The sequence below is a fragment of the Argentina silus genome (genome assembly GCF_951799395.1).
Source record: "Argentina silus genome assembly, chromosome: 8".
NCBI classification, from domain to species: Eukaryota; Metazoa; Chordata; class Actinopteri; order Argentiniformes; family Argentinidae; genus Argentina; species Argentina silus.
The window spans coordinates 751,327-777,936 of NC_139662.1; the positions used below are offsets into that span (position 1 = coordinate 751,327).

The 26,610-nt window shown below is 43.4% G+C and overlaps 1 protein-coding gene and 1 pseudogene across 2 annotated transcripts in view; both read right to left on the reverse strand.

Annotated features, from left to right (window-relative positions):
• Nucleotides 1-26,610, reverse strand: part of LOC310808835 (cytochrome P450 3A27-like) — a 221,489-nt pseudogene that overhangs the window by 115,668 nt on the left and 79,211 nt on the right. The window lies entirely within an intron of this gene.
• LOC310808812 (cytochrome P450 3A27-like) lies at nt 3,673-8,324 on the reverse strand (the record flags this gene model as incomplete). Its single annotated transcript, XM_083675914.1, has 6 exons — nt 3,673-3,718; nt 4,304-4,453; nt 4,657-4,883; nt 7,659-7,819; nt 8,034-8,109; nt 8,232-8,324. 5 exons carry the CDS (start codon nt 8,322-8,324, stop codon nt 4,366-4,368), a joined length of 645 nt encoding a protein of 214 aa, XP_083532040.1. The 3' UTR covers nt 3,673-3,718; nt 4,304-4,365.

Sequence of the window (26,610 nt, forward strand, 5' to 3'; positions counted from 1 at the left end):
GTAATTCACTGCCTAACAACTCTTATCAGCGTTCGATGCAATGGTTCGAAGTGACTTGGTCCTGTCAGAGGCCTATGTTAGAGTCAGCAAAAGCTTCCAGTGTGGGTTGGCTGGCTATGTTTGTTGACACGCCTTGAAATATAGCCTACAATTGTGGTCAACAGGTCAAATATCAGTGGCCATATAATGGGCACATTTCATTAACTGGAATCGGCCTGGTACAGGTAGGAGCCTATAGGCTAACAAGCAGAAGACCTCCGCAAAATTAAAATAGCCCTAATTCAATTCATGCATTTAGGTCTCTAATAATAATAAAAAATATATTTGATTTGGAATGTGTTTTTCATTTGTAGCCAACAATTTCAAAGCCTGTGCAGTTGAGTGCAATAGACACACAAACAAAAACACAAACAAAACACTAACAACAACAAGAGGACAGGACCTAAAGGAAGGCCTTTCTAAAGATGTGAGTTTTTAGGCATATAGAAATATCCAACGCTGAATTCGACTTAATGGGAATATCATCTCCTAGTGACAGATATCTCTCAGTGACATTTTTACGCGTCCCTTGTCCAAATGCTGTAAAGGTAGTCGGCCTATGCCGTCTCAAGTATTTACAAATACAAGTGTTATAAAACTATACTATATGTCAACTATACTACATCTCTGGCCTACATTAGCCTACCTCAGTCAGTAGGCTGTGTATAAACGCCGAATCTTCCGGTTATAATCTCTTTATATCTCACTCTGGTAATACTGATTGCACAGGTTCAGGTTGCGTCTTAGCTCGTTATGCCACTAAACTAAAAGTTCAAGAACTTTGTGTATTATTGCAGAACATTCTCAATTCTGTGTACATATCAACGTCATAATGATACCAATAGCAACGCATTTTGGGTGGAATCCTAACTCCAAATCCGCGCGCGTAAATCTTGCATTCATGTCAATGGGAAATTGATTCGATTTACACGCGGATCTCGAGTTAGGATTCCACTGCAATACACATTTAAGTTTAAGTTCATTTGAATTTATAGTGCATTTTACCCACAATATACGGCTTACACAAAAGTAGCCTACAAGACAAATACAACATTTGAAAAAACATATTGCATAGAATCAAATTTGGGGATATACAGGGGTTTTTTCTTTATAAAGTACATTACAAACATAAAGTCTCATAAAGTACATTACAAATACGAAACAATTATTAGTCATATTTTTTATTAGTAATAATAATAAGTATTTTATATTTAATACAAAATAGATTAAATGGTGAAATTGGTGTGTATAAATATATAAAACTTGACTCATAATCCGTATAGTGCTGTTTTTGGAGTAATTACTAATTACTAGTAATTACTAGTGTGTGCGGACTGCGCTCCCTGTCCCGTCTTTCTGCTGTGGGGCAGCGGAGCACTCTGCCCCATCGTTGCGAGGGGAACAACGTGAGCGTGATTGGCGTAAGCAGGGAAAACCTCACGCAAATTATATTGGGTATGAATTCTGCATAGCAACAGGTGGCGAAAAACTATTAAACGCTAATGTCGTGGTCTGACATGACAGGAAATAATCACAAAGCAATTCAGTTCATCTACTGTACGTCTATCGCTAATGCTAGCTAGCTAAAGTTTTCACAATGAATCGTGTAGATTATTTGTTGACCATGCGGTTTAGTACATTGCCTTTGGAAGAGAAGTTGGAGATAAAACGTTTAGGGCCAACAGGAATGGTTTGACAAAAAGAGATGGCTAACCGCTACCACCTCGAAACATGCGCTGTTCTGTTTCCCATGTATGATTTTTGGTGGAGACTATTTGGGCATCGGCTGGATTCAAAGACATTATACATCTGTCGGCCTTGACATGCTTTCCATTGAAAATGCATTGATCCAGGGACAGATGGATTTCAACAGTAAAGTCATCGAGAGGTTTGCTGAAGCAACGAACCGCCGCGCTACTTTCCTATTCAAGTGAGCAGGTCTGTTTGGACATGTATGACAAATGGACAATGCGCCGTTCACTGTAGACTATATTGCTTTTGTTTTGTAGTCATTTTAAACGTTATACTGGCTGTGATATAAAGTGGAGGACTAAATGTTACGTATAGGCCTAATATCTAGACAGTTGATGGGCACACTTGTTACTTGTCGCTTTCAGAACCCTGGACTGGGCTCGGGCTGTATATTCATATAGTACCGTTAATTAGCCTAGCCTACTTTCCGTGATTTAATGTGACTTTTGTAGTGTGTTATAGCCTCTGCACTGATGCTATTTATTTCACATTTAAAATAATACAATTGATAAAACCTGATTAAACTTTCCTACAAGTTAACGATGTGCCGAATGCTTGTATTTTGATTAAACATGCAAGTTATTGAAGACACGTGTCTGTCTCATCTTTTTACTTTGTTGCAGTATAGGCGTTCTGTGTCGCGCTGAAGCGTATGAAGTGTATTCAGTTATGGGGTTTACTCTACATACTTTTTCTCTGCACTGTTCCTGCTGCAGAGGATGCGTAAACGATTTTCCCATGTTGTTTTTTGGTTGTGGTCTGTGTTTATACATTTAGGCTATTAGTTGTATCCTACTTTTCAGTTTTACAAGTCAAATCTTATGACAGATGAGATGGCACTTCAACCGATAAAATGCAGGTACATTTTGACTACTGCTGCACTACGATACCCATAGATAGACCCAATACATTGGTAACTGCACTACTTATACAGATCATATACTGCTTATACTGTTCATACTGCATTCTATATTTATTCTGCTTATAATGTTACTGTTAATACATATATTGCTTATACTGCACTACTTATACTGCTCATATACTGCTTATACTGCTCATATACTGCTTATACTGCACTACTTATACTGCTCATATATTGCTTATACTGCTCTACCTGTATATATTGTTCACATTGCACTTTTCTGCTTTTTTGCACTTCTGGTTAGACGCTAACTGCATTTCGTTGTCTCTGTACTTGTACTCTGCACAATGACAATAAAGTTGAATCTAATCTAACACCTATTTATTGTCATGTTTTGATGGCATGTTGTTCATTCTCATGTTATGATTTAGTTTGTGATTATACACACGTTTTTAGCGTGATGATAGAGACCCACTACCAGACGAGTACAAAACATACACAAGTCACATGCAAATCCCTGCACTGCAGACGACAGACAACAACTGTCTCTGTACAACGAGTCCTGGACCTCCACTAATAGACAGATACAAAGAGAGCATACAGTAGCAGCAGAGCCCAGAGGCGAGGCGAGGCGAGGCAAGGCAAGGCAAGTTTATTTATATAGCACATTTCATACACAGAGGCAATTCAATTCTAAAATAGATAAAAAGGAAAGAGCATGAATTTTTTTTTGAATAAAAACGCATAAAAGACATAAAAAAAGAATAAAAGTCACAGTGCATTTTAGGGTCACTGTGCAATTATTAGCGCCAATTTAGTTTCAATTTAAGGCAAAAGCGAAGCCCTTTTTTTTTTTAAGCCCATTTTTGAAAGTAGCCAGTGTTGAGGCTGATCCTAGATCTATGTGTAACATAATAACTGAGAGACCTGCAGCAGGGCAGGTCCTCATCACTGGCTGTCTGCTTTGAGCTGGTTGTCGTTGGACTCCTGGCAGCGGAACAGCAGCTTGAGTTTGATGGGCCGTATGGGCATCAGAGTGTTCTGGAGGTCCATCTCAATGGGGATCTGGTGAGAGTTGACACACAGTTAAAGTATGAAGGAACGAGTAAAACAGATGTCAGCGTTACACTATGAATGTTACCTAATACAGTGTCACTGTTACGTTCGGGTAGCATTGCACTATAAATTCAAATAAACTCAAACTCCTTGACAACCTCTCTTGGGTCGACATACATTAAAATGGCCCTATGAAGTCTCGAGGGAGTTTTGCAGAAATACAAATAGCTTTTTTTTAAATCTCACACTTCCATCATTTAGTAGGTAGCCTATACTGAGGATGATTGGCGCCTAGTACTGAAAAATGCAATCTGGGAAATTAAATGGGGAGTACATACTCATGCAGTACGCAAGTACAGAATTGTAGTATGGGGGTTCAAACCCGGGTCTCCCATGTGGAAGACACAAACGCTACTATTAAGCCAAGAGGACATCCTCAAGGTCTGAGGGCGACACTTCAGTTTACATGTCTCAGGCAGGGCTACCTCATCACGCGAGTGTGATTCCAAAATCACCTCTGCTACATATAGAAACGCAACAAAGTCATAGGTACAAAATTATATTTACAATCATTCTATCATTATTTTGTCTCACATCTGTCTCTTTGCAGACGGTGAAGTTGAACCTCTGTGGAATCTCCACCATCGCCAGTTTCATCAATACCAGAGCGAATCGCATCGTGGGCCCAACCCGAACGGCATGTAGGTGTATGGGTCGATGCTCTCCTTGTTCTCCTTACTGAACCTACACACGGAGAGTTCAGAGGAGGAGGGGTTAAAGAACATATCAATTAAATCACAGTAATATGATGGTTATACATGGTTGAAGAAACCTGTTTGTGTTTGGTCGTCGCATTTAGGTTTGTTTCATGGTTGTTTGTGGAACACTGCTCTTATCGTTGCTGTTGTGATTGATATTGTGGTTGTGGTTAAGATGTGGCCCATTACCTCTCTGGTTTGAACTCCTCTGGGTCTTCCCACACATCGGGGTCACGGTGCAAGGTCCAGATGGGTATCATGACAACCATACCCTTGGGGATGGTGATGCCGCTGATCTCAACAGATTTCTTGCCGACTCTTTCAAGTCGCGGGGCGATGGGGTACAACCTGAGAGACTCGTTGATCACGCTGTCTAGATAGTCCATCTGCATCAGAGCCTCGTACTGGATAGGAGCCTGCACAGGGATATTACACTCACATGAGCACTAGTGATTGGTCGTTCACGTAGCCGTAGCCCAGAACTAACTCTTTTTCGTCGCAAATCTGAAGAGCTGTTAGTTTTTTGTGTTTTGGAAATGAACACAGTACTGTACTTATTCTAATCTGCATAGCCTAATTTCATGACAACCGCATACAGAACGCCATTACTTTCAATGTACGTGTGTAATAGTGTCTTGCTTTTTTGTTATACATGAATAAACAAAAAAATCGCTAAATAATGTTATCTTGATAGTTAGAAGAAAATACATTTAGATTCCACTGAACAATGTAAATGATAGATGTACACAAGGATCAATCAGAAATCAAAATGCCACTAAACTGGGCTGCTTTTAGTTGATTGACTGCTTGGAATACAGAATGTGCTATAGTCTATTATTTCCTATCACAGTCGACAGACTACAAGAAAACTGTCAGGTGGTTCAAATGTGAATAACTTGGTATCCATTCCATTAACTGTGGCCGGGCAGCACCGAACAGCCCAGAGAACATTACCATGGTGCTTTTGAATATTAGGTCCCTATCTGGCAAAACCTTTATTGATCTTATCTCAGAGCGAAAGCTGCACTGTAATGTTTTTATCTGAAACCTGGCTAAACATGAATGCATGTCAGTCTATTAGAAGTGGGGAAAAAATATATTTTCGCTCTATTATTTATCTAGCCATGTCGCTGAGCAGATGAGAATTTCATGATGAATATGAATATGAATAGTACACCATCAACAGCTTCCTCTTGTGATAATGATTTAGTAACCAGCTTCAACACCAAACTAAGGGCAACTATCGACTCTGTAGCACCAGTCAAACTGAAAAAGGCTGTGGCCAAATTTAAAAGAATTTGCAGAAAGTCTGAGCTGACAAAAACTGCAGGTCCACCTTGATATTCTTCGAGAGCATCTTTCTGCTTTTAATAAGGCAATAAAAAAACGCCAAGACGGGATCATTTCTCAAAATTGATAATGAATCATAACAACTCAAACAGTGCTCTTTTCAACGATTGACAGCCTTATAAATCCCGCCCACAAGACACCTGGTGATCTGCTCTCCACCTACAAATGTGAGGAATTTGCAACATACTTCTGAGATAAGAGAACCAATATTAGGTGAGGAGGATCACTCAGGCAAGACCTGAAGATGTGTTTGATGACTTGTTACCCCACCTTCCACCACATGGAAGCACTATGAACTCTTTTGCAGTGGTCATACAGAAATGCTCAGCAAAGTGGGGGTCTGTTCATCTGCACCTAAAACTACCATGGTGAAACCCCTCCTGAAGAAAAGTAACTTAGACTCTTCAGTCCTTTGCGATTTTAGGCCAATCTCCAACCTTCCCTTTTTAAGCAAAAAAATAATAATTCTTGAAAAAAAGGTGTTCAAACTGTTAAATAATCTCCTTCTTCCCAACTGTACCTTTGACATGTTCCAATCTGGCTTTTGTGCCAATCATAGCACTGAGATAGCACTATGTTGTTAAGTTATTAACTAGGTTCTTAATGACCTTAGAATTAATTAATTAATGCTGATGCCAAAATGCTCTTTGTCCTTGTCCTGGTCAAACTGTCTGCACACTTAAAGACACTACTTACAGTAACACTAAGCACCAGGCAAAAAAACAAGGTGTTACCATTGACTCAGATCTTAATTTTGAAACCCATATCAAGAATGTGACTAAAACATATTTGTATCACTTAAAGAAGAGTAAGTAAGTTTGCCGGAAATCTGCCATCGTGGAGAAATTCTGTCTGAAGTTGTCCAAACAACAACATCCTCCCTAATAATAATATATCCCCCTGAAATGAACTTGCAGTGTTGGACATTAGCTGTTGTGTTTCTACATGCGCACACGATTGGGAGAGGCAGCCACCAGAGAAAGGTCAGTCTACTCCCCTAGAACACCCCTGGCACTCACAACATGTTTATATGCAAACCGAATGTCAGGTAGGACACTGCATTTTAAAAAGCGTGTTTTCCGAACCAAAACAGCGTTCGTAAATGAAATATTTATTCATAAGGGATTTATTATAAGGGATCTTGTTCCCTGATCGCTACCGATTAAAGATAGTCATTACAACCGTTAGGAAGCTTTTAGAAAGCTTGAATATTACATGGACCTTTACAGAACACAGCTGTAAAGGTGCAACCTTTCCTCTCGCAGGCTGACACTGAGAGACGAATGCATGCTTGTATTACTAGCAGCCTTGATTACTGTAACACTCTCCTGTCTGGTCGACCAAAGAAAGCTATTGGCAAATGATACAGAATGCAGCAGCACGAGTCAGATGGAGAGCACATATCACACAAGTCTCTGCACTGATTACCTGTTAGTTTTATAATTTATTTTAAGATAATTGTATTAGTTTAGAAATCACTCTATGGTCATGCACACCACTGCATGTCAGACATGCTTTTAAGGTATATACCCTGTAGATCCCTCAGGTCCTCAGGTACTAGCCTTTTAACTATTCTGAAGATTCCAACAACACCTATCTACTTCCTGTTTCAAATGAATAATACTGGGCAGAAGTCTGCACAGGGATGCTACAGACACATTAGCACACTGTAAAATACTGTCACCTATCTAACCATCTGTTCCAAAGCAATAGTAATAGATACTGTAGGAGTCTGCAGTGCACAGGGGTTACACACTCATCAGTACCCTCTAAAATACTGTCACTATCATATTTCCTGTTCCACATGAATAGTACTATATAGGAGTCTGCAGAGGGGTTACCTTGTTGGGAAACACAGTGTGTATCTCCTCCTGCAGCTTGGTCATGATGTGAGGGTTGGTTGCCAGATTGTAGGCCAGGAAGGACAGAGAGCCACTGGTGGTCTCATAGCCAGCAAAGATGAACATCATTGCCTGGGACAAGATCTCATGGTCACTCAATCCTATGATGATGGGAGAAATGGGGTGGTAGGTGTGAGAAAGGGACGAAGTAGAGTATTTCCACGGTGTGTTTGTAGGTATAGGTGTTTGAGGCAGGTACTGTATGTGTGTGTGTTAGATGCTAGTATACAGTGTGTGTGTGTGTGTGTGTGTGTGTGGATGTGTGTGTGTGTGTGTGTGTGTGTGTGTGTGTGTGTGTGTGTTTAAGGCAGGCACCTTTACTCTGCTCCTCTCCCTTTGAGTTGCTGTCTTTCTGCGAGTCTATCATCAGCTGCAGGAAATCTACCCGACTCTGGAAGCAGGCTTACGTCAGATCAAAATCACATGAGAACTACCAGATGCTACCAAATCTCTACAATTGTATTACACAATACTGGCTGAAGATCGTATATTTGATCAGTTATATTTACATACCTTCCTGGTGCTAGCCACGCGATTGGACTTGATCTTCTGAAAGACAGCGTAGAAGAAATCTGTGACCGAGGCAGGGAATAGGGATACCTCCATGTTTGCCATAACAGGACCCATGAAGGGGAAGAATGCTGGACGGACAGGAAATGCCACGGTTACAAACAGGAACAGGAAATACCATGATACGTGACTCCAATCCTATTCAATGCACAGCCCTGTCCAGAAACAACTCCTAGGCTCTATCCCTAGACACTTCTGTATCCAATCCACTCAGATCTCCAAGTGTCCAGCATTTAGGAACTAGAGGTTGGTTCTTGACAGGGCCCATGTGTTTGTCAAATGAGTAGAGCGCAAACCATTGGCAGTGTGTTAATATGTGCAAAACATATATTAACATCATGTTTGAAACAGGAATTATTTTAATGTTTATATAGCCTGAGAATATACATCCATACAGGATACATTATGTATATAGTCAAAGAATAAGTGACTCCAAAGATGAACTATTATTCTATACTCTGTCATCTGACCACTGAACTTATCGAAGATAAGATCAAATATACTTTATTGTCCTGGATGAAAATTTGTCTTGGATTAATTCATTAAAGTTGCTGCTTCACACAACAACAAACAACAATGAATACACACTATACACATAGTACAAATCACACACACACTCTCACACACACACACACACACACACACACACACACACACACACACACACACACACACACATACACACGTCAGAGTTGTTAGTCATTCATTTATTTGTGTTGTATAAAGGAATGAATGAAAGAAGGAGAGGAGAGATGGGACTGTACCTCTTTGATCCGCCCACTGGTGAAGGAGGGAGACAGGACACTGCGGATCCGTCTCCATGCATCATCCTCAGCGATAAACACGGCGTCATACAGAGGCCCGTTGAGATAGATATTCTAGAAAAATAATTATTATTATATACTGCAAGATTAACCTAATATTAATAATGCTATCATAACAATGATATTATCTATTTAAGGAGCCCTTATGTTTTTTTCCCCATACAACCACTTCAATGTAGCATATTACCCTCCTGTTAGTGAAAAGGGAGTAGCATTCCTTGATGAGGATGGTTTTGATCATGGCTGTGTCCATGATACACAGTATGGGCTGACGGCCATCATAGATCCTACAGACCAGCAAAAACAAAGATAGTTAGATATACACTCACAGAGCACTTTATGAGGAACACTATACTAATACTGGGTAGGGCCTCCATTTGCTCTCAAAACAGCCTCAATTCTTCGTGGCATTGATTCCACAAGATGTTGGAAACATTCCTTTGAGATTCTGGTCCATGATGACGTGATTGCATCACTCAATTCCTGCAGATTTTTCAGGTTCACTTTCAAGATGTGAATCTCCTGTTCTACCACATCCCAAAGGTGTTCTATTGGATTCAGATCCTGGGAAGGCCACTGAAGAACACTGAACTCATTGTCATGTTCATGAAACCAGTTTAAGACAACTTTTGCTTTGTGACATGGTGCATTATCATGCTGGAAGTAACCATTAGAAGATGGGTCAATTGTGGCCATGAAGGGATGCACATGGTCAGCAACAATACTCAAATAGACTGTGGCATTCAAGTGAATATACCGTAGATAGAGACAGACAGACCCATCACAGATCCTGCACTCTTAGAAAAAAAGTGCTACCTAGAACCAAAAAGGGTTCTTCTTCCACTCTCCCTTTGAAGAAACCTTTTGGGTTCCATGTAGAACCCTTTTCCACAGAAGGTTATACAGTACTGTGCGAAAGTAATGGGATAGTGAAGCATTTTTTCTTCTTTTTGGAGTTGAAATGAGACCGTAGAGATTCTCATCTTTTATTTGATGTTATTTGTGTACATATTGGTTTATCATTCAGAAATTACAACACTTTTATGCATAATCCCGCTATTTTAGGCTACACAAAAGTGATGGGACAATTGGCTTGACAGGTGTGTTCCGTCACATAATTTGTGCAGTCTGCTATTGGTGTCTTGTCAACATGAGGACCAAAGAGATGTTATTGAAAGTCAGGGAAGCCATTATGATGCTGAAATATCAGAAAAAAATGAAACATTAAAACCTTAAACCTACCAACATCAACAGTTTGGAACTTCATTAAAAGGAAAGAAAGCACTGGTGAGCTAACAAATCGCAAATGGCAAGGAAGACTTCCAGTGGATAACCAAAGAATGCTCACCATAATAAAAAATAAAATAAAATAAAAACTGCCCCATAGATTAGGAACACTCTCCAGGAGGTAGGCATCAATGAGTCAGAGACTACCATCCGCAGAAGACTTCACCAGCAGAACTACAGAGGCTACACTGCAAGGTGCAAACCACTACTCAGCCACAAAAACAGGCTGGCCAGGTTACGGTTTGCTAAAAAGTACCTAAAAGAGCCTGCAGAGTTCTGGAAAAACATGTACCGGAGAAAGTGTGGAGAAAAAAAGGAACTGCCCAATATTCACAGCATACCACATCATCTGTGAAATATGGGGGAGGGGGTGTTATGCCTTGGGCATGTATGGCTTCCACTGGAACTGGCTCACGTCTCCTTTGATGAGGATGAATTCGGAAGTGTTCAGAAACATCTTGTCAGTCCAAGTACAAGTTAATTGCTCCAAACTCATTGGACGGCATTTCACCATACAGCAGGACAATGACCCAAAACATACTGCCATAGCAACTAGGAAATTATTCAGGGCCAAAAAGTGAATCCTATAGAATCCTATAGAACATGCATTTAATTTGCTGAAGAGGAGGACAAAACATCCTAAAAAAACAAACAACAATCGCTACAATATAGGTCTGGCAGAGCATTACCAGAGAAGATACCCAGCGTCTGGTTGGGTCAATGGGTCACAGACTTTTGCACTTTTGCATACAAATACATGTTTAGTATTTGGGGACCAAATACTAAACATGAGTGCTTAATTTGGACATTTGCATAATGCAAAAGAAGAAAAAATGCTTGTCCCATTACTTATGCAGGGCACTGCAAATGGAACCCATAAGAGTTATTCAACCAAAGAATCCTTTTAGAACCCTTTTTTTCTTTATTTTTTTAATTACATTTTTGCCCTTTCAATGACATGGAGGGAAGACACAATCACTTCCGATTTGAATTCTGACGTGTCGTGGCTCCTCTTTATTCATGCAGTTTGAGACGTGCTCAGAGGCAATATAGGAGCCTCAACCAATGAGAATCCAGGATGTTGTCAAACATTGGCAACGCACAAGTTGTGTTTGGGACTGTAACAAGTCCGTGACACAGAGGCGGAGTCGAGGTACTGTTTTCTGGGAGTATCCCGTTTATTTTCATAAAATGTTAGTAATAATTCCAATGTTCGTAATAATTTCAATGTTCGTAACACAACGCCACTCGGCGACTTTCCAGTCGCCCTCCTTCTCCCTCGAACGCCGAGGCACACACATCTTAAACCATCTAGTCAACGAGGCTTCATTTGCAACAGGTGTGCAACGGAGCCTCGCCGACGTCACCCTGGCCACGGTCCTGTAGCTCCCTCTACAGGCCGAACGCTGCATGTCCCCCCACATACCCCCACCACCCGACACAGGCCGGGGACACGACGGCTGACAACCTACTCCCCCCCCCCCCTGCACGGGAGAGGAAGTCTGCCACGACCATCTGCGCCCCCGGTCTGTGCACGACCGAAAAGTTGAAGGGCTGCAACGCGAGATACCACCGGTGGAGCCACTGGAGGGGAGCATGGTCGGAGTAGAGGGTGAAAGCGCGACCCAGCAGATAGTAGCGGAGGGCGCCGACCGCCCACTTGATGGCCAGGCACTCCTTCTCCACCGTGCTGTACCGGCCCTCCCTCTCCGATAGTTTGCGGCTCAGGTACAGCACCGGCCGGTCAGCCCCCTCCACCCGCTGGGTCAGCACTGCTCCCAGGCCTCTATCCGACGCGTCCGTCTGTAGGGAGAAAGGGAGGTTAAAATCAGGCGCATACAGGACCGTTTCTCCACAAAGAGCTCCCTTAAGGGCCTCGAACGACCCCTGGCACTGGCCCGACCATTGGACCGGATCCGGGGCACCCTTCCGGGTGAGGTCCGTCAAGGGACTGGCCAGCTCTGAAAACCCCGGCACGAACTGCCGGTAATAGCCAGCCAGCCCCAGGAAGGCCCTCACCTCCTTCTTTGTCTTGGGCCGCGGAGTGGCTGCGATGGCCGCAGTCTTTTCAATCTGTGGCCGCACCTCCCCCCGACCCAAGTGGTACCCCAGATACCGGATCTCCCTCCGCCCGATCAAGCACTTCTTCGGGTTGGCCGTCAGCCCCGCCTGCCTCAGGGACCTCAGGGTCCATGAGGCGCTGAAAAGTGGCTGGGGCTCCGAACAACCCGAAAGGGAGCACCGTGAACTGGAATAGCCCGAGCGGAGTGGAGAATGCAGTTTTCTCCCGGGATACCGGCGAGAGTGGAATCTGCCAGTATCCCTTCGTGAAATCCAACGTCGTGAAATACTTGGCCGTGCCAAGCCGGTCCAAGAGCTCGTCAACCCGGAGCATCGGGTAGGCATCGAACTTGGAGACCGCATTAACCCGTCTATAATCCACACAGAACCGTATAGCCCCATCCGGCTTGTTGACAAGCACGATGGGGCTACACCAGTCACTGCGGGACTCCTCGACCACACCCAGCTCCAGCATGGCTTCCAATTCCCTGCACACAATGTCTCGTTTGTGTACCGGCAACCTATAGGGACGCGTGCGCACCGTTAAACCCGGCTGCGTTTCTATGTGGTGGTCGATAAGCGTAGTCCGACCGGGCAAGGGAGAGAACACGTCCGCGAACTTAGCTTGCAAATCTGCAACGTCCGTGGCCTGGCTAGCAGAGAGATGGTTATCAATACCGACCGGAGTGCTAACTTTTGATTTTGGGACTTCCGGACCGAACTCATCTCTCTCTGGAATTATTGTAGCCAGAGCAACAGTGACCACGTCGTTCCATTTTTTTAGGAGATTTACGTGATACACCTGCAAGCTACAGTCATGAGAAAAAGTTAGGACACCCCCCAAAATATTAAGTTATTCTCTTAAAAATATGGACATATCAATATGTTATCTTCTTTCTAACAATGTCTATAGATAAAGGGGATGTAATTGAACAAAAAACTATGAAAATGTAACTTTGTAATCATTTATTTAACGAAAAATTAACAATAATGCCAATTCCTACTGAGGAAAAAGTTAGGACACCCTATGCCCTAATAGCTAGTATTGCCCCCCTTGGCTGAAATAACCTCAATTAGACGTTTCTTATAACTGTCTACAGGTCTCTGACATCAATTGGGAGAAGGTTTTTCCCACTCCTCCTTGCAGAATTCTTTCAGCTGTGTGATGTTCGAGGGGTGTCTTGCATGCACAGCCAGTTTCAAATCAATCCACAGCATCTCAATAAGATTAAGATCCGGGCTTTGACTTGACCATTCCAGAACTCTCAATTTATTTTTCTTGAGCCATTCCTTGGTAGATTTACTGGAATGTTTTGGGTCATTGTCATGTTGCATGGTCCACATCTGCTTCAGCTTCAACTTTCGAACAGATGGTCTCACATTTTCCTCAAGCACCCTCTGATACAATACAAAATTCATAGTGGATTCTATGATGGTGAGCTGACCAGGCCCTGCTGCAGAAAAGCAGCCCCAAACCATGACATTTCCACCCCCATGCTTCACAGTTGGTATGAGGTTCTTGTTCTCAAATGCTGTCTTGGTTTTGCGCCAAACATGTCTACTCTTACTGTGCCCAAATAGTTCAACTTTGGATTCATCTGTCCAAAGCACATTGTTCCAGAAGTTCTGGTCTTTCTCTAGGTGTTCTCTGGCAAACTTTAGTCTTGCCCTGATGTTTTTTTTTGACAGCAGGGGTTTCCTCCTTGCACACCTCCCATGTAATGCAAACTTGTTCAGTCTCTTTCTTATGGTGGATGCATGTACTTTGACATCAATTGTGGCAAGAGATACCTGTAGGTCTCGTGATGACATTCTGGGATTGTTGGAGACTTCTTTAAGCATCTTTCGGTCAGCTCTTAGGCTGAACTTGCTTGGGCGGCCTGACCTGGCCATGTTGGTGGTGGTTTTAAATGTTCTCCACTTGTAAATTATTTTCCGGACAGTGGAATGGCCAATTTCGAATAGTTTGGAGATCTTTTTATATCCCTTCCCAGACTCATATGCATCTACAATTTTTCTTCTGAAGGCCTCAGAGAGCTCTTTTGATCTCGCCATGGTGATGCAACTCACTTCAACAATCAAGAGCAAACCAAACTAAATATCTGAGGTTTAAATAGGACAGGCTCCTCCAAAATCCTCTGTAACGCTGTTCTAATCATTTGCACCTGATGTGGTGCTCTTTATTATAATTTTAGGCATTTTAAGTGGAACTAAATGTGGGGGTGTCCTAACTTTTTCCTCACAAGAAGATTGCATTTCTATTAATTACATTTTACCAATCATTTTTTAAATAATTTGTTTCAGTTGTATTTGTTTAGTTATATTACCTCAATTTTTCAATATTGTTCAAATGAATATCAAATGTCCATATGTTTGAATATGTTGAAGAAGACAAAGGTTTTCATAGGGTGTCCTAATTTTTTCTCATGACTGTATCCCCCCGGTCCGAGCGTACTACCTCGTAATCCACGTCCCCCATGCGACGTGTGACCACACCTGTAAATTCTCGCAGGTTAGTTCCCCTGTCGTACAGTCACTTTTGACGCTCCTGGGCTTGCAGCAAATGCTCGCGTGAGATAACCCCTAGGGCGTGGAGCTTTGTGCGCAAGTCCAGGACGTATTGAATCTCATTTTTACTGTCGCTAGACCCTTCCTCCCAATTTTCTTTAAGAAGGTCTAGGACACCCCGAGGCTTACGCCCGTAGAGTAATTCAAACGGGGAAAACCCGGTGGAAGCTTGGGGGACTTCCCGTACCGCAAACAACAGGGGATCTAGCCATTTATGCCAATTCCGACTATCTTCGTGTACGAACTTCCGGATCATTGACTTCAAGGTCCGATTGAACCGCTCACAAAGGCCATCAGTGGCCGGGTGGTAAACACTGGTTCGAATCGCCTTGATGTTCAACAAGCCATACAGTTCCTTGAGGGTGCGTGACATAAAATTAGTGCCCTGATCGATGAGAATCTCTTTCGGGATTCCCACGTGGGAGATTACTTGAAACAATGCCTGCGCTACACTCCTGGCAGAGATATTGCGCAGCGGTATTGCCTCGGGGTATTGGGTTGCGTAATCTATCAAGACCAACACAAATCGATATCCCTGTGTACACCGATCAAATGGCCCGATAATATCCATCGCAATGCGGTCGAATGGGTTCTCGACCAATTGTAAGGGCCGCAAGGGGGCTTTACCAACTGACATTCGCGCACCACCTACGCACCTCTGCCCGAATTCCCGGCCAATAAAATCGAGCCATTATACGGTTTAGTGTCTTATCATAACCTAAATGGCCCGCCATGGGGTTGAAATGAGCCGCCTGGAAGACCATTTCCCGGCGGCTACGGGGAACCAACAACTGGGTTACTTCCTCCTGGCTATGTGAGTCACGACTTACTCGGTACAACCTGTCGCTGATAATCGCGAAATAGGGGTGGGCGCGTACTGCGTCTGGCCGTACCAAAGTACCATCAATCGCTATCACTTGGTCATAGGCCGATCGTAGGGTCTCGTCACGAGACTGCTCGAGGGGGAAGTCACCTAGCAACGGATAGTTCGGCGGGGGAATCTCGGGTTGAGACCCCCCCGCCGGCTCCGGCTCCTCGGCAGTGTCGCGAGGCGCCGCCTCAGCACAGAACACATTACCCGCCTCACACCTCCCTCTCTGTCGTGCACGCACCCCGGTAGCCCTGCTTACCGCTTGAGGAAACCCCTCCCAATCTACACCCAGAATAAGGGGATGCGTGAGGCGCGGGCTAACCGCCGCCTGTACACTATGCTTTTTCCCTTCAAAATGAATCTTCCCATATTCGTGAATGTCCCCATGCACACACTTCACCAACACCCTCGATGCCTTTAACAATGCCCCCGGTCGAACCAGGCGCTCCTGGATCATGGACTGCATGCAGCCCGAATCCAAGAAGGCCTGGTGCATATCATGTTGTATCCTTATCGGAACACGATACGCCGCTCCTGGTCCGGGGGGAGGGCCCGGTATGTCGCCGATGCGGACGAACTGCCCCACCTCCCTCACTGGGCACTCTGCCTGTACATGGCCCGGCCGTCCGCATCGCCAACACACCCCCCCTGTCGCTCGGGGTGCTTCCTGTGGGGCCAGGGCTGGTTCTCGACATGCCTGCCCCTGCCATCTCGTCCTCGGGGCGGGCGCCGGTCTCTCCTCCTCCGTCACCATGGCTCCTTCGGGGCGCCGGACCGGGCGTTGGTCATCGGGGCTCCTGCGGCGGGAAGGAGAGATGGTCCTCCACCAAGGTAACGGCGGCCGCGAGATCCTGGGGCCGGTGGTACTGGACCCAGGCGGCGGTCCGGGCCGGGAGCCCCGTGGGGAATTGCTCCAACACCACCCGGTCCCCGACCTCCTCCGACGAGCTGTTCCCTGGGTCCAGCCACCGCCGCGCGCTGTCCCGCAGCTGCTGGGCGTAGGCAAAGGGCCGGCTCCCCTCCTCCATCATCAGGGCCCTGACGAGCTCCAGGAGGAGGGTACGGTCCTCAGCCCTTGCCGTTACCATCTCCCTCACCGCGGTCTGGTGCTCCTGCTGGAGGTGGGCCTGCTGCTCCAGTATAAGGGCCATCCTTCCGATAGCCGCGCTTAACGCCTCCATTCCCTTTTTTTCTCCGCCTTCGCTGTGCCCCACGTTGGGCGCCACTGTAACAAGTCTGTGACACAGAGGCGGAGTCGAGGTACTGTTTTCTGGGAGTATCCCGTTTATTTTCATAAAATGTTAGTAATAATTCCAATGTTCGTAATAATTTCAATGTTCGTAACACGCCACTCGGCGACTTTCCAGTCGCCCTCCTTCTCCCTCGAACGCCGAGGCACACACATCTTAAACCATCTAGTCAACGAGGCTTCATTTGCAACAGGTGTGCAACGGAGCCTCGCCGACGTCACCCTGGCCACGGTCCTGTAGCTCCCTCTACAGGCCGAACGCTGCATGTCCCCCCACAGGGACCATACTACAGAATACTTAAAAGCTTAAAACTTAAATCGCTCAATAACAGATTCAAATTATTAATGTGGAAGCATGAAATTGTTGCTTGGGCAGTGTACATTGCATCAAGACAGATCATTTGTCTTGGTGTACGAGACCATTTCGTCGGTTGGATCGTCTGTGTTTGTGAAAATCGCACGGTGTCCGCCTGGTTTAAGAGTGTATACTGTAGACACTGAGAGATACATATATCCATCATAGTTAACAATAACCAGGATCAGTTTAGCAGACTCAGCCCCACAGTTTCCCATATTTCTGGAAGCTCTCTGTGTCAAAATTGGTGAAACCACCCTGGGAACAAAAAACAAAACAAAGAAATAGCCAGTTCATAAATGCTTGTCATAAACCTGAACTGTGGCTTAGTTTATGATGGCCCTTTTCCACTACAGACCGGCTCCCACTCCTCTCTTTTCGTTTTCGTTCAAAAGCTTTATTGCCCATTTTTCTGGGTAAAACAATTCATATTCAGCTCCCATGGCTTTCACCACAACAACACACATCATGGATGAGTCTACAATGTTGTTGTTTATGGGCTTAATCTCTACAAACCTTCTTATATCCCATCATCGTCCTGAGGAAAGGGATGGGTTTGAGACAAGGAATGCCTAGTTTTTTTAATATTCCATATGGCCAGTATCCATACCTGGTCAGAACAAATATAAATCAACAATCTGACTTGAAACAAAAGCAAAACGATCAAGTCATAGGTATCATTGAAACTGTTAGATAACTGTAATTATCAATACTATCATTTGTATGTATTATTACAACTAACTAACTAACAAATAATATTTTTTATTAAAACTTCTTACACTACGATCAGAGTGATGAGTAAGGCAAGGAGAGTCCATGTCTCGGTGGAGAAGTACGGAAGGTAACCCATCTTTACAGGTTCAATCGCTTCTTCTGAGTAACCCCGGACACGTCTGCTGAAGTGATTATTTTATCCCATCATGACACCTGTGTTTCAGATCATGAAACACAGGCGAAAGAGTATGTGAGAGGTGAAGTTGAAGCCATGGCTAGTGAATGATTGAAAGGATCCCTGCGCAGAGGGCAACACTCAGTGATGTTATTGTCGGCCTTTATCTTAACATCCTGCTAATAGTTGCTGCCTGTTTGATCCCTATCGGGTTTTAATAGTTTGCAGACCCATTGATTCAAGAAGGACTATGGGGCAAATATTTTTGGGCAAATATTTTCTTTCGAGTAATACTGAATTTTACATATTTGAACTCCTCTAAAAATGTGTTATGTTCTTTACATGTATGCACTTGTTTTATATCATTGGCTCCTAAAAACAGTATTTCAAAATACTAGTTCAAAACACATCACATATTACAGTAATGAAGCAACTGATTAACATGAATACAGTGCTCTTCATAAGTATTGGAAAGAGGAAGCATTTTCTGTTCTTTTAGCTCTAAACTTGGATTTGAAATCAAACAAATATTATGGGGTCAAAGTAGAGATTCTCAACTTTAATTCAATGGGTTTTTAAAAAAACATTTGTAAACATACTCCCACTATTTCAGGGCTTCAAAAGTATCATATAATGTCCAAATAAAGTACTAATGTTTCGTATTAGGTCAACAATCTGCCTGAAGTCTGCGACCCCACCAGGCACTATCCACTATCCACTATCCACTATCCACTATCCACTATCCACTCATCTTTAGAAAATCATTGACATTTCCACATGGTATTGTGTCATAGAGTAGCTTCCCTACAGCAATATTATCTTGACATTGGGATCCTTTGTCCAAACCATATTTCAGGGTGTATGTTTGGTTGCAGGGGCCCAGGCTGTGCTCTCTGACTGCTCCAACTGTAGTAGACCCTGCAGTGAGGAAGAGGTCAACATGCTGCAGTACCGTCAGCCAATCACACACAAGAACCAACAGATCGCCAAGACCTCCATTGAACCATGCACGCACGCACACACACACACACACACACACACACACACACACACACACACAAACACTGTCTCAACAGCCCCTTCCTTCACTCTCACTCTCTCTCTCTGTAGGTGGGTCAGGCTGCGTATTCAGCCTCTAAGGGGGGTATTGTTGGGATGACTCTACCCATCGCCCGAGACCTGGCACCCATGGACATCTGTGTGGTCACCATCGCACCCAGTCAGTAAACACACACACATACATACGCACTCTTTCACACACTCCTCACCCCCCCCCCTTCCTCTCCATATCAGACAACCTCTCTCTCCCTCTCCTTAGGTTCTGTTCTCCACTCCTCTCCTGGCGGGTTAACCTGAGAAGGTGCGTTCATTCCTGGCCCGCCAAGTGCTCTTCCCCTCGCGCCTGGGAGACCATGCAGAGTTTGCCCACCTGGTGACATCACTGGCTGAGAACCCCATGATCAATGGAGAGGTCATCAAACTGGATGGAGCTATCCGCATGCAGCCCTGAGAGAGAGTGAGTGTGTGTGTGTGTGTGTGTGTGTGTGTGTGTGTGTGTGTGTGTGTGTGTGTGTGTGTGTGTGTGTGTGTCTGTGTGTGATCCAAGGTATACCACTGTGACAGCTCCGATGTGTGTGTGCATGTGAGGTGTGTGTTCATGTCTGGTACTCCAAGCTCTGCTGTACTGTACGCTCCATGCAGTTTTGTTTTGTTTTGTAAACTGATCCAGTAATAAACTTCTAATGAGTCTGAGTCTCTCCTCCTCTGTGTCTGTGTAAAGTGAGGTCAGTAGGAGCTAATAGGACAAATGAAACAAGAATGAGCCTTATGAGGCAAGTGTACCTTCATTTCTCCTATTAGAAGTGAATAGAACGCCTGGACACAGGAAATGCTAAATGCTAAAGCTCTCATAACATCACACCTGCACCAGTGTGTAGCTTTATGTACATGTCATCCACAACATTTGAGTGAAGGGAAAGGGACACATTTCTTTTGGAATGGAAAGGAGTCGAGGTACAGTATCTTGGTATACACACGTTTGCTCCAGTTTTGTACCCATTGACTGTGACCCTGTTTGTGTAAGAGGCTAGGGCTGACCCATTCTGATTCAAGATGTTTGTGTAAAAAAGGTATTTATTGCATATATTGTCCACTAAAAAGCAGATGAAGTGTAAGGGACCAAGTGCTCCAACCTCAGTCTAGCCTGAAGATCATTCCATATCTGAGGAGCACAGCAGCTAAAAAGTTCTTCTCAATTCTGTAATCACTTGTAGCACATTAAATAGTAACAAGCTGCAAGTTTGATCGCCACTAAGTCGCCATAAAAGCAATGATGTGAGGTAAAATGGGAGTTTTAAAAGAACTGCTTCATATACAGATGAAATCCAATGATAAGCCCTTCTCAACGTCAAAGAATCCCAACCCACAGACTGATACAAAAGACAATGGTGGGTACAGAAAACATGCCTACAAATGAACTGCAGAGCAGAGTGATAAATCGGGTCTAGTGGTTTAAGAATTGAGGCTGTCGTGTGATTTTAAATTGTGTCACCATAATCACGGACAGGGAGGAGCGTTGCCAAGACAATCTTCCTCCTATTATCAAAGGTGAAGCAAGACATTTCTTTACAAAACAAGTACAAGTCTAACTCACAAACTCTTGATCACTTTTTCAACATGTATTTTAAAAGTGTATCATCTATGTAAATGCCCAGGTACTTATAATGGGGAACTTGTTCAGTTTGGGTTCTTTTCAGGGTACAAATATGTTGATCATTGTAATCAATATTATGGCATATAGAGAAAAACATAACAGACCTCATGCATACCTCTTCAAATTAAGGTTTACCCAGATTGTTTCTAATCTAACCCATGTGCATACATGTGCCATGTTTTTTCTTCCTCAACTTGTAAATGTAAAAAACACAAACACCACCACTTTGTCTTTTTGTGGTGTTAGGAATACAGACCTCACAGATAAAAATGTTTTGATAAAGGTCATAAACCGAAACGTCGACACAATAAATAAGCAGAGGTAACAATCGTGTGTGCAGGAGTATTCATTTTTTTACATACCTTTTCTTCCTAAACTCATCATCACTCAACATAGTTTACAGCTATGCAACTTGTAAAATACAGCATTTCAAACATGACACACAGTTTGCCTTTGAATATGACTTTAATGAAAGAGAATTGAAACGGCAAGTGTAGTTATAGTGGTAGTATGCAGGGTAGTTATTGTGGTAGTAAGTTCGAGATAGTTGTGGATTTCCAGAATTGTCTCTGTGTTGAAATATCTGAAAGAGAAAAATTGTCTTATCATTTGTATAGATAAAATCTAAATTATTTTGAGGTGATTTGAGAAGCCAAAAGGATCATGCTTAGAATGCACTGTAAGCAGATAATGGAGGGCATACCTGTATTTTGTTTCCCTTTATGGAAAGCCCTCTCCATGCTCTCTCTGGCAAACTCCAGGTTCGCCGCCATTACTCTTTTCTTTTCAGTCTTCTCCTTCTCTCTCTCCATTTCTGTCTTCATCCTCTTCACGACATCTTCTGTAATCTTTGTCATCAACTCTTTCACTTCCCTCTCCCTCCTTTCCACCATATTATTTATCATCCCATCCATCTCTTCTCTCATGCGTTTAACGTCATCTTCTTTCTCCTTCAGGATTTTCTCCATCTCTTTCTCGACCACTTCTACTCTCTTCATTGCCTCCAACTCCTTTTTCACCCATTCAATATCCTTTTCTTTCTCCTGTTCATTCCTGTTTCTCTGTCTCTCCTCCTCTGCCCATTTCATCACCTCCATCCTCTCTTTCACTTGTTTCACCTCCATTTCTTTCTCCTCCAGGATTCTCTCCATCTCTTCTACTGTCTTCATACCCGCCTCCATCTCCTTTCTCATCCATTCAATATCGTTTTCTTTCTCCTTCTCAATCTTCTCCTTCTCCCTCTCCATCTCTGTCTTCATCCACTTCACGACATCTTCTGTAATCTTTCTCATCTCCTCTTCCACTTCACTCTCCCTCCTTTCCAACATATTCTTTATCACATCCATCTCTTCTCTCACGTGTTTAACGTCACATTCTTTCTCCTCCAGGATTCTCTCCATCTCTTCGACTCTCTTCATCGCCTCCAACTCCTTTCTCATCCATTCAAAATCCTTTTCTTTCTCCTTCTCACTCCTGTTTCTCTCTCTCTCCTCCTCTGCCCATTTCATCACCTCCATCCTCTCTTTCACTTGTTTCACCTCCCTTTCTTTCTCCTCCAGGATTTTCTCCTTCTCTCTCTCCACCTCCTCTACTCTCTTCATCACCTCCAACTCCTTTCTCATCCATTCAATATCCTTTTCTTTCTTCTTCTCATTCCTGTCTTTTTCTCTCTCCTCCTCTGCCCATTTCATCACCTCAATCCTCTCTTTCACTTGTTTCACCTCCATTTCTTTCTCCTCTAGGATTCTCTCCATCTCTCTGTCAACCTCTTCTACCCTTCTCTTCATCACCTCCATTGTTTCGGTCTCCTTCTCACTCATCTTTAATCTCTCTTCGCTCTTCTTTACCTCCTTCTCTCTCTCCTGCACCACCCTCTCTCTCTCCTCCACCTCCTTCTCTCTCCTCTTCATCTCATTTCTTGTTTTTTCCATCTCCCTCTGGAAAGTCTCCTCCATCTCCTTTGTCACTTTCTCCACCTCCTCCACCTCTTTCGCCTTTATTTCCAACTGGACAATCCTCTCCTCCAAATCCTTTTTGTTATTTTCCTGCGTCTTTTGAATGCGACTGAGTATTGCATTGCATTCATTCACTTTCTCAGTGTCTCTATCCAACACTTTCCTCTTCCTCTCCATATTATCTTTAAGATGGTTGACTATCTTCCTCTTCCTCTCCACCATTTCTCTGTCCTTGTCCACCATTTCTCTGTCCTTGTCCACCCTCTCTCTCTCCTCCTTCAGCCTCTCCTTCTCTGCATCGGTGTGCTCCTTCACCTTATGCAGAAGGTTTTGGGCTCCCTCCACCTCTTCCGCTCTCTCCTCCATCTCCCTCCTCCAACCCTCCTTCTCTTCCTTTCTTTCTTTAGCCACTCTGGCCCTCTCTCTCGTGTGCCTGGCCCGTCTTGATGTCCTCTGTGGGAGTGGGGTGTAGGCTGCGAAAGCTGCCGGTCCTGCTGCCTCCATCATCAGGGCAGCCTGATCCTCTTTACACTCCTGTGGACATACAGTGAACACACTACAGGTGCAGTCTCGAGAATGTCTCTATGAATGTATTTGTCTTTTCTGAGTATAAAACCATTCAATTGTCTCCAGTGATCTTTACATATTGTCTATGTTTAGCCATCCTGAATGGGGTGAGTGGGTAGTTATCAAATACAGTAGCATAGGGCTTTGAAACTTCCTGATGGAGATGACAGACACAATGACAGGGAAACGTCAAGAAATATGATTGCGTTAGATAACAGGCTTACCTCGCAAAGAGATTGCGGTACCTCACAATGTTCTCAAGAATAGGCTGTTGCGTTCCCAATTTCCCAAAAGGGGCTCTCTAGTTTTGCCTTTAAAAAAGGCCTACATCTACCTTTTATTCAACATATCCGACACAATTTATATTGCAAATCATGTAGGCCTGTACAGTAAGTAATTGTAGGCCCTTTGCAAAGTCAACTTACGACTTACTTAAGGAAAGGTCCTGTCGATTAAGACCTATTAGTGCCAACTATGTTTGGTTATATTTTAGATAGGGCCTACCTGAAAACATCAAATTAACCATTTTGATATTGTTCTGTCAATCATCTTTCTTCGATAGTCCATCCTCTATAGGTTATTTATAAAGCTGTCTCGTTTTAATGTTGATCTTTAAAATGGTTGATTTTGCAGCCACATTTCTCTCTGTAACAACGATTGAGCTCGTCCCGTTTCGCTTTTTAGGCTGTTACGCTGCTCTTTCACTGACAAACAGCTGTTTTTGGAATTAAGCGCTCACCGAAATTACCGCGATTTGACTTGATGTTGGGATCAAACTGTCTGCCGAGTCGGATGAATTACTTCCCAGAGATCTAACAACAAAGAGTAGCCAATTAAGGGTATTTCTTTGCAGTAGGTCTAGGTCCTGATTGTGGGGGAAATGTTGCTTTGAATTGTAGGCTACTTTGACTGGACGATAACATACGAATACAAACAAGTGTACAGTAACATGTTGTCACCACGGATGATAGAGCTTGATTTGATTACATTTGATTAATTTTCAGCCCTGCTTCTTACAGCTTTGCGTTTACTTGAAGGCAGTTCACGGACTTGAGGTAGGCTGAAAATATACAGGAGCTTGTCGGCCTAGTGCTTATTCGATTAAGGTAGGGGGGATCTGCGCGAAGCCCACACATCGTGTCGCTCACCGGCCCCGCAGCCCACAGATCGACCGGCCCACCAGCAGCCATGGCACAGCCCTTTACACAACATTTAGGCAGCACCCCCTCTCGAAAGATACATCCTACGTCCTTGGACATTTGGCCCAAGTATTGGGGCAATTTAATGTAAAGTATTCCCGTTTATTTAAACTAAAATAGAGCAAGGCAAACTTACCTGCGCCGGGTCCCACCAGTTTTTCTCCATTGTGTTGAAATGTAATTGAATCTATTTCCACTAATGAGCGTACCACATTACAAATGACAATCAGCAAAGGCTATTTGACAACAACTGGAGGTTCAAGTGACCAAAGTGACTTTTACATAAATTTACGTCATTGCTAGCAGCGTCATCAAGACAACAGCATTATGACGCAGGAGATATTTATTTGATTACAGATATGCTCATGTTGTTTCTTGGAAAATATACGTCGTTGGGATTAATCATCATCATATTATTAATTAATAGACAAAACACAGACATAGATATAGGTATATAGATCAGTGGTAGGGGCTCGGGGTCGTTTCTGGACATGGCCCTCCATTGTAATTTACATTTACATTCATGGCATTTAGCAGACGCCTTTATCCAAAGCGACTTACAACAATACATTTGTTTAAGTAATTGAATCATCTATCCAACAGTCATCATAAGACAAAGTAATCAATGCTCACACCAGGGGCCATAGGCAGTCGGCTATTTCATTTTATTTGTATTAGCAGGAGAGAACTTGTACAAGGGGGGTAGCGGGGATGAAGAGGTCTCTGGGTGGGGTTGGGGTTAGGGTTAGAATAGGGGGGGGGGGGGGGATAAATGGAAAACATACTCGTGGTTCAGGTATTAACTGCCAATGAACTTAGTTGGAACAATACAAATTACAATGTAAAACAATAACAATATAATATCAACATTTCAGTATTATATCAAAATAATGATTTAGAAATATGGTACAACCTGTGAGCTGCCTGGTTGCCTTGGCAACGGTAAACTACAGCGCTGTTCATCAGCGGTTCGGACTCTGGCTCTAACCGTCTACCTTCTCTTAACCGTTAGGTGAAAACGAAGAAAAACAAAGAAAATGTAAACTACAAAACACTCTAACATTAAATCCTACACATACATCTGTATCAGTGGAGTCAGGCAAACGTTACACCAGACTCCCTTCGACATGTTTTGTCAGGTGTCATTTGACAACAACCACTCATCGTAAACGGCAAGCTAGTGCTAACTCGTCCTCGTTTAGGATACCAAGCTAGCGCAATTACCGCTAACAGACTACAAACTTCATATGCTACTATGCCTAACGGTACACTAAATAGAAAGCCTACATTAATGACAAACTGTATTAATGCTTATGCTTAAGAATAAATGGAAAACACACTAGTGAGTCGTCTGGTCCTCAGTCTTTACTAGTTCAGGTATTAACTGCCAACTGAAGAACGCAGCGCAAGCCACAGCTTATATACCCGCAGGTGATCTAGTGCCTTTTATACTCCAAATAGAAATGCGTGAAATTGAATGGGGGGAGTCTGTAAACATGCAAGATAAAGTGCATACATATAAAATAACACATTTACGTAAGTGGCCAATTACATATAAATATATTATGTGCCACATAAACAGTGGAAAAAGCAGTGAAGCCCTTAGCAGACATAGGGGAAAATGTACAGTATATACAAACATGTACAGGAGCAGGACGTATTGTGTCTCTGTTAACACAGTTGTGTCATGTGTAATTGTGTTAAATGATCCATAATAAGTGCTGTCCAGTTTCCTCTATATTATATATAACATGGTGAATAACTCCCCGATATTTCTTTAAGGC